The sequence below is a fragment of the Haplochromis burtoni genome, unplaced genomic scaffold (assembly GCF_018398535.1).
Source record: "Haplochromis burtoni strain Fernald_Lab_line unplaced genomic scaffold, NCSU_Asbu1 Contig_116, whole genome shotgun sequence".
NCBI classification, from domain to species: Eukaryota; Metazoa; Chordata; class Actinopteri; order Cichliformes; family Cichlidae; genus Haplochromis; species Haplochromis burtoni.
The window spans coordinates 834,501-847,745 of record NW_024582477.1 but is presented as its reverse complement, the minus strand read 5'-3'; the positions used below and the strand labels follow the sequence as shown (position 1 = coordinate 847,745).

The 13,245-nt window shown below is 38.5% G+C and overlaps 1 protein-coding gene, 1 non-coding gene and 1 pseudogene across 2 annotated transcripts in view; 2 read left to right on the top strand and 1 right to left on the bottom strand.

Annotated features, from left to right (window-relative positions):
- The window catches only part of ago2 (argonaute RISC catalytic component 2), a 14,465-nt gene extending 13,205 nt beyond the window's left edge, over positions 1-1,260 (top strand). The window contains exons 18-20 of the mRNA XM_014335597.2: positions 267-368; positions 490-689; positions 775-1,260. Of these exons, the coding sequence (XP_014191083.1) occupies positions 267-368; positions 490-689; positions 775-883 (411 nt within the window). The 3' untranslated portion in view covers positions 884-1,260. The remainder of the gene's footprint in view (positions 1-266; positions 369-489; positions 690-774) is intronic.
- Positions 1,261-12,055: 10,795 nt separating this feature from the next.
- LOC121815006 lies at positions 12,056-12,171 on the bottom strand (annotated as a pseudogene).
- A 303-nt stretch (positions 12,172-12,474) lies between these two features.
- LOC121815005 lies at positions 12,475-12,593 on the top strand. The gene has a single exon (XR_006054729.1). It is a non-coding gene; the product is annotated as a 5S ribosomal RNA (ribosomal RNA).
- Positions 12,594-13,245: the final 652 nt, after the last annotated feature.

Genomic DNA, 13,245 nt, shown 5'->3' with positions numbered 1-13,245 from the left:
TGAGTGCAGATGTGTGTGTGTGTGCGTGCGTGTGTGTGTGTGTGTGTGCGTGCGTGCGTGCGTGCTTTTTCTTTTATATTCACCAGCTTGGGAGGTTTCAGAGTAATGTAGGCTTGTTGGGTCAGAGTGCACTTAAGCAATTCCAGCTTAACAAGCATTTCCATGGATGTCAAAGGAGCTTGCAAAGAAAGGCAAGCTCCTTTGACTACAATGACCTGGATGACTGAGAACCTTCACAGACATTTCCATGGATATTTTTTTTATAGGTTGGGAAGAGCGGCAACATTCCGGCGGGCACCACAGTGGACACCAAAATAACTCACCCATCAGAGTTTGACTTCTACCTTTGCAGTCATGCTGGCATTCAGGTAAAAGTCAAGTTGGATAAGATGTATTGATAAAGGCGTCTTCCACTGTGTTTTCTAATGAAAGCAGATTGTGAGTTAAAAACAACCCATTATACCTGACATCCGCTTTACTTCCGGACAGGGAACCAGCAGGCCGTCTCACTATCACGTGCTCTGGGACGACAACCACTTCTCATCAGATGAACTGCAGGTCCTTACCTACCAGCTTTGTCACACTTATGTGCGCTGCACCCGGTCAGTGTCCATCCCAGCACCAGCTTACTATGCCCATTTGGTGGCTTTCCGGGCTCGCTATCACTTGGTGGACAAAGAGCATGACAGGTGAAGAAATTAAAATCTCTTAGTTTGCAGATGTTTGTCTCCTTGTTGGAAAAACTGACAGTTCTGCAACTTTTTTCTCTTTCAGTGCCGAGGGCAGTCACACATCAGGTCAAAGCAATGGGCGTGACCACCAGGCCTTGGCCAAAGCTGTTCAGGTCCACCAGGACACCTTGCGCACCATGTACTTTGCCTGAGAGCACCCAACTCCCAGGAAGGCGTGGGTGAGACATCACTGATGGAACGCACTACCCTCCGCTGTCTCACTGTCAGCTGTAGATAACATTACAGTGGTTTCACATTGTGATCTCCCTACCAGACAAACATGTCAGTAACCCAAATGTCTACAATTGTACTTAAACCCACCAAAACCATTCCAGCAATTAGACTGTAACATGCAAAAGAGTCATTCTTTCTTGAGGATTGAGCTGGAAGAGGCTTTATTTACATGTCGTGCATTAGTTGTATTTGTACTTGTTATCTGTTTAAAAAAAGGGTGAAAATTATGAAAAGACAAGGCAGAGTTTGTATGTTAATAGAAGAATTTTCTTTCTTTCTTTTTTTTTTTTTTTTACTAGCAGGCGGAAACAGTATACAGTGGGGTGGTTTCACATTTAGAAGAAGCCAGTCGCCCTCCTTCTCCTTTTGTTTTGTTATTAGGCTCTTGGTGCTTGAAGGGAGAAGGCAAAAATCAAAAGATGTGGGGGTCCATTAACTGTTATATGCCTAATGATTTAGTCCTCCCCACAGACATTATTTATCAGCCTATCAAAGCAAAGTGCACTGACCAGGATGAGCGCTTCAATCAGGACAAAAGTACTTATATATATATATATATATATATTGAGGGTTGTTTGTGTTTGTTTTCCCCCACATAGGGCACTATGTGATGAAAAGTGCCATTTAAGAGTATCTTCTTTCTTTTTTTTTGCCACTTCTATGTAAAACAATGAATTTTTCTTCCAGTCCAGTATTTGTCCTCTTGACACTGATGATCTTATTATGCCAACTCTGTTGACAGTTAATGATCTTGACATCAGATTTGTTTAACCCCTGAATCTACACTTTTTAATTTATTTTTTTTAATGAAGCTCTTTTTGTATTTAGAAATTTGGGGGGGGGACAAACATTTTTTTTTCCTCCTTTGCCCCACTGTTAAGTCTGAACTGACAAACCAGTGACCTGAGATGTAATATATTGGGACTGGTTCCCAGTAAGGACACATTTCTAATGTATTCTGAGCCATGTTGACAAAAGACACTTGATTAGGAAGTCACCATAGTGGGGAACATGTTAAAATCTGTGTGATTCGCATCTGTTCTTACAGACTTTTTAAAATTTGAATACTTTCTCCAATGGATATGCATGTAGCTGGCTCATGTTTTAGACATTTTAGGCATTTGTGATGATTGTTTATTTCTCCCTTTATACACATCAACCCTACTTCTATTTTTTTAATGTATATAACACAGGATCGTGTATTCTGCTGTGTCATTTGTGTGGCTTGTCGGTAACCAGGCATTCGGTACAGTGGAGTCAAAGCTGCAACATTTTAGAGTTTAACTGATTGAAATTCCTTAAAACCTCTTTAACGTAGTGTTTGCTCCAAGAACTAGGGGCTGTCATCGCACAAAAGCTTGGGTTTTATGCAAATGACTTTTTTGTGAGTCTTTATACTATTTAGTAATGTTGGTAATAAGGTATATTTTGAATAAGCCTTCAGTGGAAGCTGCTGAAAGATTATAGATTTTTTTTTTCTTTTTTAAAAAACTGGCCCACGTGTTAAAAAAAATTGTCTAAATTAATATTGTCTTTGTATGCAGATAAATGCAAATATATGGCCTTTTAAGACTGTCATGTCTTACTAATAACATTATTATATAATAATATCCCACCTAAGTTTTACTAATGCTATAAGCAGGCGAATGTTGACATAGTCTTGAGTGGAGGCGAGTAGTTTATCTTTTCTAACTATGCATCATTTTTAACCAAGAGATTTAGCAGTGGGTATCTCACATGAATTGGAGTCATTTCTAGAGGTAGATAATCAGGGCTTTTTATGTTGTTTTTAGCATATTGCATTTAGTAGCGTTTCTTAGTGCTTATCAACGTCTTCATACCTTTCTAATAGGATGAAGTATTTATGTGGTCATTTGTAACATTGTAGATTTTATAGCCTATAAATTGGGTGGATCCTTTGTAACACACAGTCTTTCCTAGCCAAACAAGATTATGAACTTTTACATGATGAATATTAAAAAAAAATATATATTTTTAAAAATATATATATATATAATATATATATATATATATATATATATATATATATATATAATATATATATAATATATATATATAATATCCCCATTGAGTTCCTGATGAAGGCTCTTAGGGTATATATAATTATATGAAAGCACAAAAGGACATCTCGATTCTAGGTGCTAGATGTTTTCACTGTAAAACACCTTAAATCCTCACTGGACTGGTCCACAAGGCTCCGTAGTTGCATGCTAAAAAACAAGTAAGCATCATAATGTTTTGGATCTTTTCTCTCCCTTTGATGACCTCTCTATGGTTCCCTTTGTACTCATGACCTGTAAAAGCAACTAGAAATCCGACTGACTGTGTTTGTGGGGCATTCTGAAAATTCTGTACTTGATATTTACTGTTATGATGTCAATATTGTTCTTATCGGTGCTGGTCTCACAACATGTAAATTTGGATGCACTTTTGATAGCAATGGTGTGACTTTTATAGATAATCAATTGAAGCGAGAGGCTCGGCCGTTTTGCGTGACGCCGGCGTAATTGTGTGGAAATGGCCGTGTGTACTACCTCTTGTTACCTGTTTTAAGTGTTATGGTAACATCACACTGCTGGCCATTTCTGTATAATTACCCCTGCAATCTATCTAATTGGCGCTGTTTGAGTCTTGCATCTTGACAGAATAGGTTTTAAACGTTTGCTGTGCTTGATGGTGAACGTGCTTTCTCAGTTTGTGGTTAAGCGATTTATTTTTTAACTTTATTAATTTTTCACCCTCATAGTTTTGCTCAGACTGATGAGAGAATGTGTGTTTTGAGTGTTGAGCTGTACGACCAAATTCCTAAACTGTGTTTGTACCTACACACAGATTTCCCTGCTTTCTTTCCTTTTATTCTATGCACCAATAAGAAGCAGCATTTTTTTTTTATTTCTATATAGAATAATAACTCCTTTGCTTTTCAGTTGAGCAGCATGCCATCAAGTATGTCACCCATATTTGGTCTGATAATTTTATTTCATTATTCAAAAGTAGAAGGTACAAAGTAAATGTACCCAGTTGGTGCTGTGTGTCAGACTAGGGAAGTAATCTAGAAAAGACTGCCCACGGATAGATTGATAGAGCCTGAAAACTATCACATAGTACTTGTTGATATCTGTATGAAAATGACACAGCCGAAGATTTATGTCAAATTTCACCCCAGAGCATTTATTTCTATGTACAATCATGCATTTAAGTCCTTATTTAAGCTTTAGGTTTGTTTTGATCCAGTCATCTCGATCAGAGTAGGTGGATCAGAACAGATGAATTAATCAGGAGAAGCCCATCTTTGGCTCTGTACTTGGAAATGTGAATGTCTTGTTCCTGTGTGATTGCAGGCCTTTGTAACGCGACCACAGCTATCTTCACTTACTCGAATGTTCAGTTCTTAGACTGTTCCTCAAAGGGACGCGTCGGAATATAGTGTAATAGTTGGAAGTCATTCTCTAGAAGTTAACAGTCATGTATTGTTGACAGATTGAATCATTGTTTCCTGTAACAGCACAAACATCAGAAACTGACTGGCTTGTAACTTTAAGCTGTCTATGTTTTTTAAGAGATGACTTTGAACTTGTTTCCGCTTCTTTACGTTTTACATTACCTACACCAGCACCTTATAAAACCTGGTCAAAATGGCTTTTTTCTCCCTACACTTAACAAACAATATTCGACAGTGTGTTTTGTTTTGTTTTTCTTTGCACTAAACAAAGGACTTAGAGCTAGTCATGTATTGAGAGTGTTTATCAGGGGGCAGGCTGGCAGCCTGGATTTTTGGATTTTGGTGGCTTTTCAAAATAAAAGATGCACAGTCAACAAGTGTCGCCAATCATAGGCAGGAGATTTGTGGGGGGTTTGTAGCCAGCGCATCAATGCCACAGTGTTTGAGTATTAAGGTTTGACACGGCTGTGACAGCCATGTGCACATTAAGTTGTTCTTAGTAAGGCCTCTTTTTCTCTAAAATCGCTACAAACTACACATATCACAACTCAGAAGAGGCTTTTCCTTTTTCACATAAATCATCTTCGTCACAATAGAACAGAATACTTTATTGTGACTGTTACAAGAACAATGAAATACAGTATGAGCTCAGTCAAGAATGTTTAACAGACCAATACTTGTAGCCTGGATGAATGTGGCAATGCTTTTCAAGTAAAGTGGAGCAGTGAGGCTTTCAGAACAGCTGTAGTGCTGCCCCTAAAAACATTCTCAAACAAGGCAATTAAATGCACACATTCACCTCACTTTGGCTGTTTTCCCATTATCTTTCGGAGCGGCCAAAACGCGGATAAAGCAAGTTTTAGAAATAGCTTTTTCGTAAACTAAATGGCATATCATAAGCTAATTTAATCAGCAAATTATTTTCTCATAATAGTGGGTCTTCTTTAGTTTTTAAGAGGTAATGATAACATTTCTCCAAATGGTAACCATCAGCCTTTGCGTTTTTGTTTGTTTGTTTTTATTAATAGTATTCTTTTTAATTTATTTTCATTTTTTTTAATGGTCATGGAGTACAAAATTAAAGCCGGCTTTCTAATGAAGCAGTCCCCTTACATGAATTAATTCCATACCATTACCCTCTGTATAGTAATGTCTCCTCTTTCTGTCGCTTATCTGTCTCTTGTGGAGAAAATCTTGCTGTTATAAAGAGATCTCTTGTAGAGTAGATCCTATTTTCCTAGCTCCATATATTAAAAATGAATGTAATTAGAACCTGCGTGGTTTGTAATGTTGTATAGGCTATCCATCCAGTACATTTATACTCATCTTTGCATCTTATGTACAGCCTTTTCTTTCTGTTTTCTTCTCTTTATTTATAGGCTTTATTAATTCCAGAAAGTATTGTTTTCTTCTTCTCAGTCATTTAAATATTGCTCATGTCACAGACCATATAATCTTTTTATTTTTATTCTTTCTGATATGAAATGAAAGTAGTAATTTCACAGTTGTGCTGTCTTTCTCTGGATGTTGGCTACTGTACTTTTAGGAGGCATATGTTTCACACTGGTGCAAAGAGTAGCCATCCTTTGAGTCCTGGCATCATACTTGTGTGAGGTGCTAAAACATAAGCGCTTTGTGTGTATATTAGGTGGTTTGCGTAGGTGTGTGATCTCATTTGCTGTTGGATTTTAAACTTATGCTTAAGCCCTCGGGTCTCGTATTCCTGTCCAGCCCCTACAGAGCTGTCTTGTAAAATCCTCCTTGAATTATTACATCAATTAGTGCAGTGCCACATAAATGCAGAGAAGCTTTTTGTTTTAAGTGTTACTCCTGTTCCTTTTTTCATTTGTATTGCTACACAGCTGGGTTTTTTGTTTTGTTTAGTTTTTTAGTTGTTTTTTTTTTTTTTTAAGATCTATAACTGACCTATATATACATGGCATATACATAACATCCCGTTCCTGTGTGACATAGATTTTTTTTTTTTCTAAATAAGCATCACTTTTTGTCTCTGACAGTTATGCCAATGTCCACTCAATTATCTGTAACCATTTGCTGCCAGTTTGGTATCCATAAAGTTTGCCTGTATTTTTGTTTTAGCTACAAGTGTCAACAATTAGTATAAATTCCAGTGGTGTACCAATAAGGAAAGACCTGTTCAATTCCGTTGGATGCAGCTGTTTCATTCACTTTACCTTGGATGTGTTTAAGACATCAGTCACACAGGCCTAGAGACCAGTTGGGGACTGCCTGGCAACCATTTTTCAATGTGGTTGCTGGAAGTTTCTTTTTCTTTGTTTTTTGTTTTGTTTTTTGCGGTCACTAGGTCAAGTTGGCTGCAAAGGGGTATACAGCGCTAAGCCAAAATTCTCCTTGTTTTCGTTGCTAGCACATTTCCATGGTCGCTTCTAGTTTGCATGGGAGATGCCAACTTGTCTGCAAACACTTAGCAACCACCACCAAGCAGTAGTGAAACTGTGAAAAGTGCGACACAAACTGGAAATGGTGATGGTTTGCCATCAAAGCAAAAGATGTAACTTTTAAAACGTGTTGGTTTCAGCTAAAATTTCACTTTTACTATGACAGTTTTTGTTTTGCATTGCACTTTTCACAGTTTCACTACTACTCAGTGGTTAATTGGCAAGTGTTTGCAGACAAGTTGGAATGTTCCATGCAAAATATAGGCAACCAAACTATTCACTAGAAAGGTTTTGGTGACAGCCAGGAACTTCCAGCAACCACTTAACAACTAGTTAGGAATAAACATTGTTCCCTGGCCACTTGAGGTTTCCAGGGATCGCCAACCACTCTCTAGACCTGTGTGACTGAAGCCAAAGAAACGGGAATGCAAGATTACAGTGTTGGCCGTACTACTTTGTTTCTAATTAAACATCTAGTGGAAAAATGGCCAGGAAAATGTCTTGATCATAAAAGGATCAATCCCAGTCATTTTGTTAGCACTTGAATTTTCTTTATCCACGGAATATTTTAATGTCAAGTAGATGGTTTGGTATGCTCGAACTGCACTTTTTTAAATCATTGCCTGCTGGATGCCATTTTATCCTAATTTCTTGTCTATAAATTCTAATTGAATATAGCTATTTCTGTGCATTCACAAGTGAACTTCTAAGCTCCTCTGGCAACCAGCAGGGTGCAGAAAAGCACACAGTAATCTGGCAGCTGTGGCATTGACAGGTGACACATCTGCATCCAGGTGGCTATTCAGGGTTAGGCTGGATGATGTAGTAAATCAGATCTAGACTGAGGAGAGCCGTTACAGAACTTAACCAAGCCATTACCATTAAGCTGAACTATATGAATCCAATCATGCAAGACTTGTGGGTATTTTTTATTTGTATTTTTCCAAGCATTTTTAGTCTTGTGAACGACTTGGCTTTTTATTTACTGACTTGGATAAAACTACCTCAGAGCAGTGTTGGGTGCTAGCTAATATTATCCCTAATTTATGAGTGACAACAAAATGAAGAAATTGTAGTGACCAAACCAATGAAAGCCAATATCACATCAAAGCACTGTCTGTTTTGGGGGGTTTTCACCCTTAATAAGTAATCCTGCATGGACTGGTTGGTTGCTTTAGTTGGTTACATTTTACCGGACCAAATTTTTTACTATCGGGAGTCTCATTGTTTTTAATGTGAGTCGATGAAGACAGCCAAGCACAATCTAGGACTCGTTCACGTGTAATGCTAACTATAAAAGATGTCTGGATCTTTTAAAAGGTGCCATCGCAATTGCTAATTCATGACATGTTGATAATCCAGCAAAACCTGTTGATTTTAAAAAGACGTTTGTAGTGGCGACGAAGGTTTGCGGAAAAGATGTATGCACAGCAATAAATTTCCTGAGCGTGGGCTGCAGATTGTTGGTGTTTTTTCTTTTTCTTTTTAAACCAGTCTGTCCACTGTGGGCAGGCTTTTAGTTGGCAAGACAAATGCCTGTGAGATCAGACAAACGTAGTCTCAGTTTATGGAACCAGCTTCTTTTTCAGTTTTTGTTTTGCCAGCAAGTTTAGAAATATCAAGGCTTCTTAGTGAACAGAGCCACGCTGTTATCACATGCCTACATTTTTTTCAACCCAAACTGCAATAAAATCCAGAGTGGATTTCCCCATCTGGTACTCGCCACACTCAATGCCATTATTTTTTATTATTATTATTATTATTTTTCATTAACAAAGGGAAAATCCACATCTGAATACACTTCACACAAAGAAAAAGAATTGAAATCCGACGGAAGGCACACGCGAGGTCGTGTGTGGTTGTTGAGTACAGGTCGTAGCGATTTAGCCTTTTGTCGGATCTCTCTCTCTCTCTCTCTCTCTCTCTCTCTCTCTCTCTCTCTCTCTCTCGGGTTTTGTGAGTCCTTTCAAAATAAAGTTTTGACTAAAATCTGTCATGCCGCATAAAAAGTAAAAAAGAAAAAAAAGTTTTAACTACCATGCAACCTCGTGTGTAGATGCTGCATAGAACGATCAGTATTTGTGTTTTGCACTTTCAAAGCGGTCTCAAGAAAAAAAAAAAAAAAAAAAGGAGGCCCATCTGAGATTGGGCTGATAATAAGAATAAAACTGACGAGGTATTTTACGCTATCAATAGGAATTATAAGGAATAATATGACTCGGAGGAGCTTTTCTAAAAACGTTGATATATCTATATATTCATGAAGTACCTCATAAGCCTGATATATGCTGCATTGACCTTTTTTTTTTTTGTTTTGTTTTGTTCTTTTAGTGTGCTTCATATTGTCCAGTAACATAATTTTCCCCTCTAGGGAGGTTTGAATGTCACTTCAGGCTGTGCCCACGCTGATAGCTCTTCTTGTAACATGTTACACCATGTGGCCAAATAACGTGTCATTTATGCAAGTCATAATGTCAATCAGAATATTCCTCGTCTCATTTCTGCGTCCTTTTCTGTTTTATTTTATTCTTTTTTTTGGCATCTTCCCTGCATGTGCGTAGCCAAAAAGGAAAAAAAAAGAGATTGGGTTCAGTTAACCAAGGGTTGACGTGCACCAAGCAGCTGTGGTAAAGCGCGACTGTTGACTCAGGCACTGACATGTAAGGGCTGTATCTGCTCACCCTGTCCTCCACCCCTCCATCCCATCCCGTGCACTTCCCTCCTCCACCCTGACACCCTTTGTCTTAAAATAGCCTTAGATCTACAAGTGAGGTTCCTATTTGGCCTTAAACAAATTATGCACTACAGTTTCACAGACTTGACAAAGAGCTCGATTCCAATTTAGACACGCTTTCTTTTAAGACTTCATGTTATCTACCTCCTGAGAATGTACAGTCTGTCCTGGAGTTGCAGTTGACTACAAAACTTTTTTGTTGTTGTTTTCTGACAGAAGATAATCAAAATTGATACAAAATTAACTCAGAACTAATACCAGGACACTCCTTTTTTTTTCTTTTCTTTCTTATAATTATAAGCCATGACAGAGAAGCAAAGTGACCAAAGTCTCTTGGCAGAGGTAGCCCTGCAAAGCCGCGTGAATTCAAACCTCCCTTTCCTCCTGTCATTTTGAGCTCACTTATATTTTGCATATATTTTAGTTTCTCTATCTCTTTTACTCCCTTATTTAAACCACAACATGCCAAAACTGAATTTGCTGTCATTCCTGTTCTGGTGAGGGTCTTTTGCTCATTTCATATGTTTCAAATCCACTGCTAAGCTCCTTGTTCTTGTTATTGTAAGCTTTGATTTCTCTTTTACGTTTTCTTTTTTTTTTCTTTTTGTAACAATTATGCTTACAGAACACAAGATATGCTGTAAACCCTGTTAGGACATAATGTGAATACGTATCACTTAATATAGTTCGCTCTTTGGCTTGACTGTAAATTGCATTAATTAATAAAAATGTTTGAAAAAGGTTTTCTGCTGCGTTGTCACTTGATGTTTTCATTCCTGTATTTTCATATCCTGTCCAGTTTTGCTGAACTGTTACCAGAGAGGAAGTAGAAGTTCACATCAGAGGGGAGAAGGCCTGATTCAGATACCTGTAGACTGAAACAAGATGACTACACTATCAACACTGTCTGTGAAGATGATTATGTGCCAGTAGAACAAGCAACACAACAAAAAATATCACATCAGCTGAGTCAGGATTGTTTTATTTACTTAATTTAATTAAAGTATCAAAGCACAATATGCATTAAAAGAAAGGACCACTCCAAATAATAAATAAAACCAATGAATGGAACATCTTTATTCATACTCTAAGAATAAATCCCTTTCCAGGTGGTTCTTGCATGAGGTCAACTGTGTGAATCTAAACTGGCTGCCTTGTTTTTGTTTGTTTGTTTGTTTTGTTGTTTTTGTTTTTTAAGTGCACAATAAGTAGGGGGCCATGAATGTGTGGCCCTATCATGCTCCGTATCTGCATTGCTCTTCTGGCACTGACTCATTTTGAGTCTGGCTGCCTCTACTCGGCCTCCAATATCTATGGGCCAGATGGTGTAACAATTGGGGCCACATCTGGCCCACATAACACCTGCCCCTGTCATATTTGAGTCCTAAGAAAACCAGTGGAAATGAACCCCAAATATCAACTTAAAACTCAAGGCAAGAAAAATGAAGATAACAGAATTTTTCACATAAATATTTTATGGTTTATATTAAAAAGATTGAATGTAAAGAATATACATTTTAAAGGGCCTTGCACTTCAACTATTGACCAGGAAGCAAAATGCTCCACATGTCCACTGAAGACGAGCAGCGCCCCCTGCAGTTTGTGTAAGTGAAAAAGCTTACAGCACCTGGTATCCGGTTGTTCAGTGATGACGCGACGAATCCTACTTCCGGGTCTAAAGTAGTCTGCGTTTAATATGGCTTTTGTGTTGTTAACATGTTTAATGTTATGTATTTTCTTCTATTTGATCTCAAAAAGCTCCTAAAACAGTCAGTGATCACTGTTGACCTCCCTCGGCTTTTATTACCGCTAATCATTTATTTAAGCTCAGTTTTTAAAACCTTAGGATGTAACTACAGCCCAGCCCATGCAGCAGTATATGAATGACTAACCTCGTATTGTGGATGGATTATCTCAGTTGTTCTCCTGGCTGAAGTTTGGTCCTTTTACAGCATCCTGCCATGCGATTACATTTGTTCCTGACCACCGAGAACACTCACGGTAACTTTTATCGAGTGGAAAAAAAGTTAGCTTGTTTATATTATGCTAACATAGCTGTGTCGCTAGCGGTCACGTAGCACATCATTATATACCAGCTAGCCAAACTTCAGTAACCCTACAAACGTCACTGCTGTTTAGTTTTCTGTCTTCATTTATGCTGGAAGTGATAGCAGAGCTGTACGTTTTAATTTGTTTCCAAAACCCCGCAGTCAGGACATGTTATATTGTATTTAGATAGAAGCTAGCGAGCTAACTCCCTGCTAACTTCTAACTCCGTTAAATGTCATAAATTCCGTTTTCATGGATGTCTGGATGTTAAACTCAATTGTTACACCTGGTAGAGCAGAACGCTGATCATTTTATTAAAGATGAAACACTTTAGACAGTTTTTCAACTCTCAGTAATGCCATAGTTATCGTTTGATATATGGACCTGCAGCGGAGTTTAGACCCAGACACGGCTAGTGACGTCAGACTGAACAACCGGATTCCCAGGCGGTCTCCCATCCAAGTACTGACCAGGCCCGACCCTGCTTAGCTTCCGAGATCAGACGAGATCGGGCGTGTTCAGGGTGGTATGGCCGTAAGCGACACCCTAAACGACAAACACCCCTTTTATTAATGCTTCAGGCGCACTTCTCAGACTTTTGTCTTGCAGATCGTCTCCAAACAGTTTGTTTTGTTACTTAAATAAATGCGGTGATTTTAAGAGCCAACTGCACGCTATTCCGATCTAAGATCAGTGACGTGTTACTCTAAACAGCTTTCTATGCTGAAGTGAAAAGTTTACCGTAGGAATAAATGTTTCATCATTGGATGGAAACAGAATCTTAATTGGCGAAAAAAGTGGTATTTGGCATGTATAAAAGGTCAGTTTGTGTGCAATTCTTTCGCTTACGGCCATACCACCCTGAACACGCCCGATCTCGTCTGATCTCGGAAGCTAAGCAGGGTCGGGCCTGGTCAGTACTTGGATGGGAGACCGCCTGGGAATACCAGGTGCTGTAAGCTTTTTCACTTACACACAGGGGGCGCTGCTGCTCCTCTTCCTGTTTGTGTCAAACGACAAATTGCAGAAAACAAACCGTTTCTTAAACGTATAATAGCTTGTCATTTATTAAGTACAAATTTGTAGGTCATAATTACTTTGCAGGGCATTTTTTCCTATTTTTTCCTATTTTTTATACTTTCTAATAGTAACAGTAAATTAATGAAACTCCTCATTCCAAAAGATCCACTATACAGCAGCTAAGGCCAGAAATGTACATAGACTCATATCTGAGCCCAAACTGTGCCAACAACATATCCTCCACACCATTACACCAACAGTCTGAACCGTTGAGACGCAGGATGGATTCATGCATTCGTGTTTTTTCTGGTCCTACTATCTGAATGTTGCAGAAGAAATGTTTACAGTTGTCTGTTGTCCAATTTTGATGATCCTGTGAGAATTGTAACCCCAGTTTCCTGTTCTGAGCTGACATGAGTGGCACCTGGTGTGGTCTTCTGCTGCTGTAGCCCATCTGCTTCAAGTTTCAGCGTACTGCATTCAGAGATGCTCTTCTGCACACCTTCATTGGAATAAGTGGTTTTTTGAGTTACTGTTGCATTCCTATCAGCTAGGAGACTGATCATTCTCTTCAGCAAATCAACGTGCCCATGT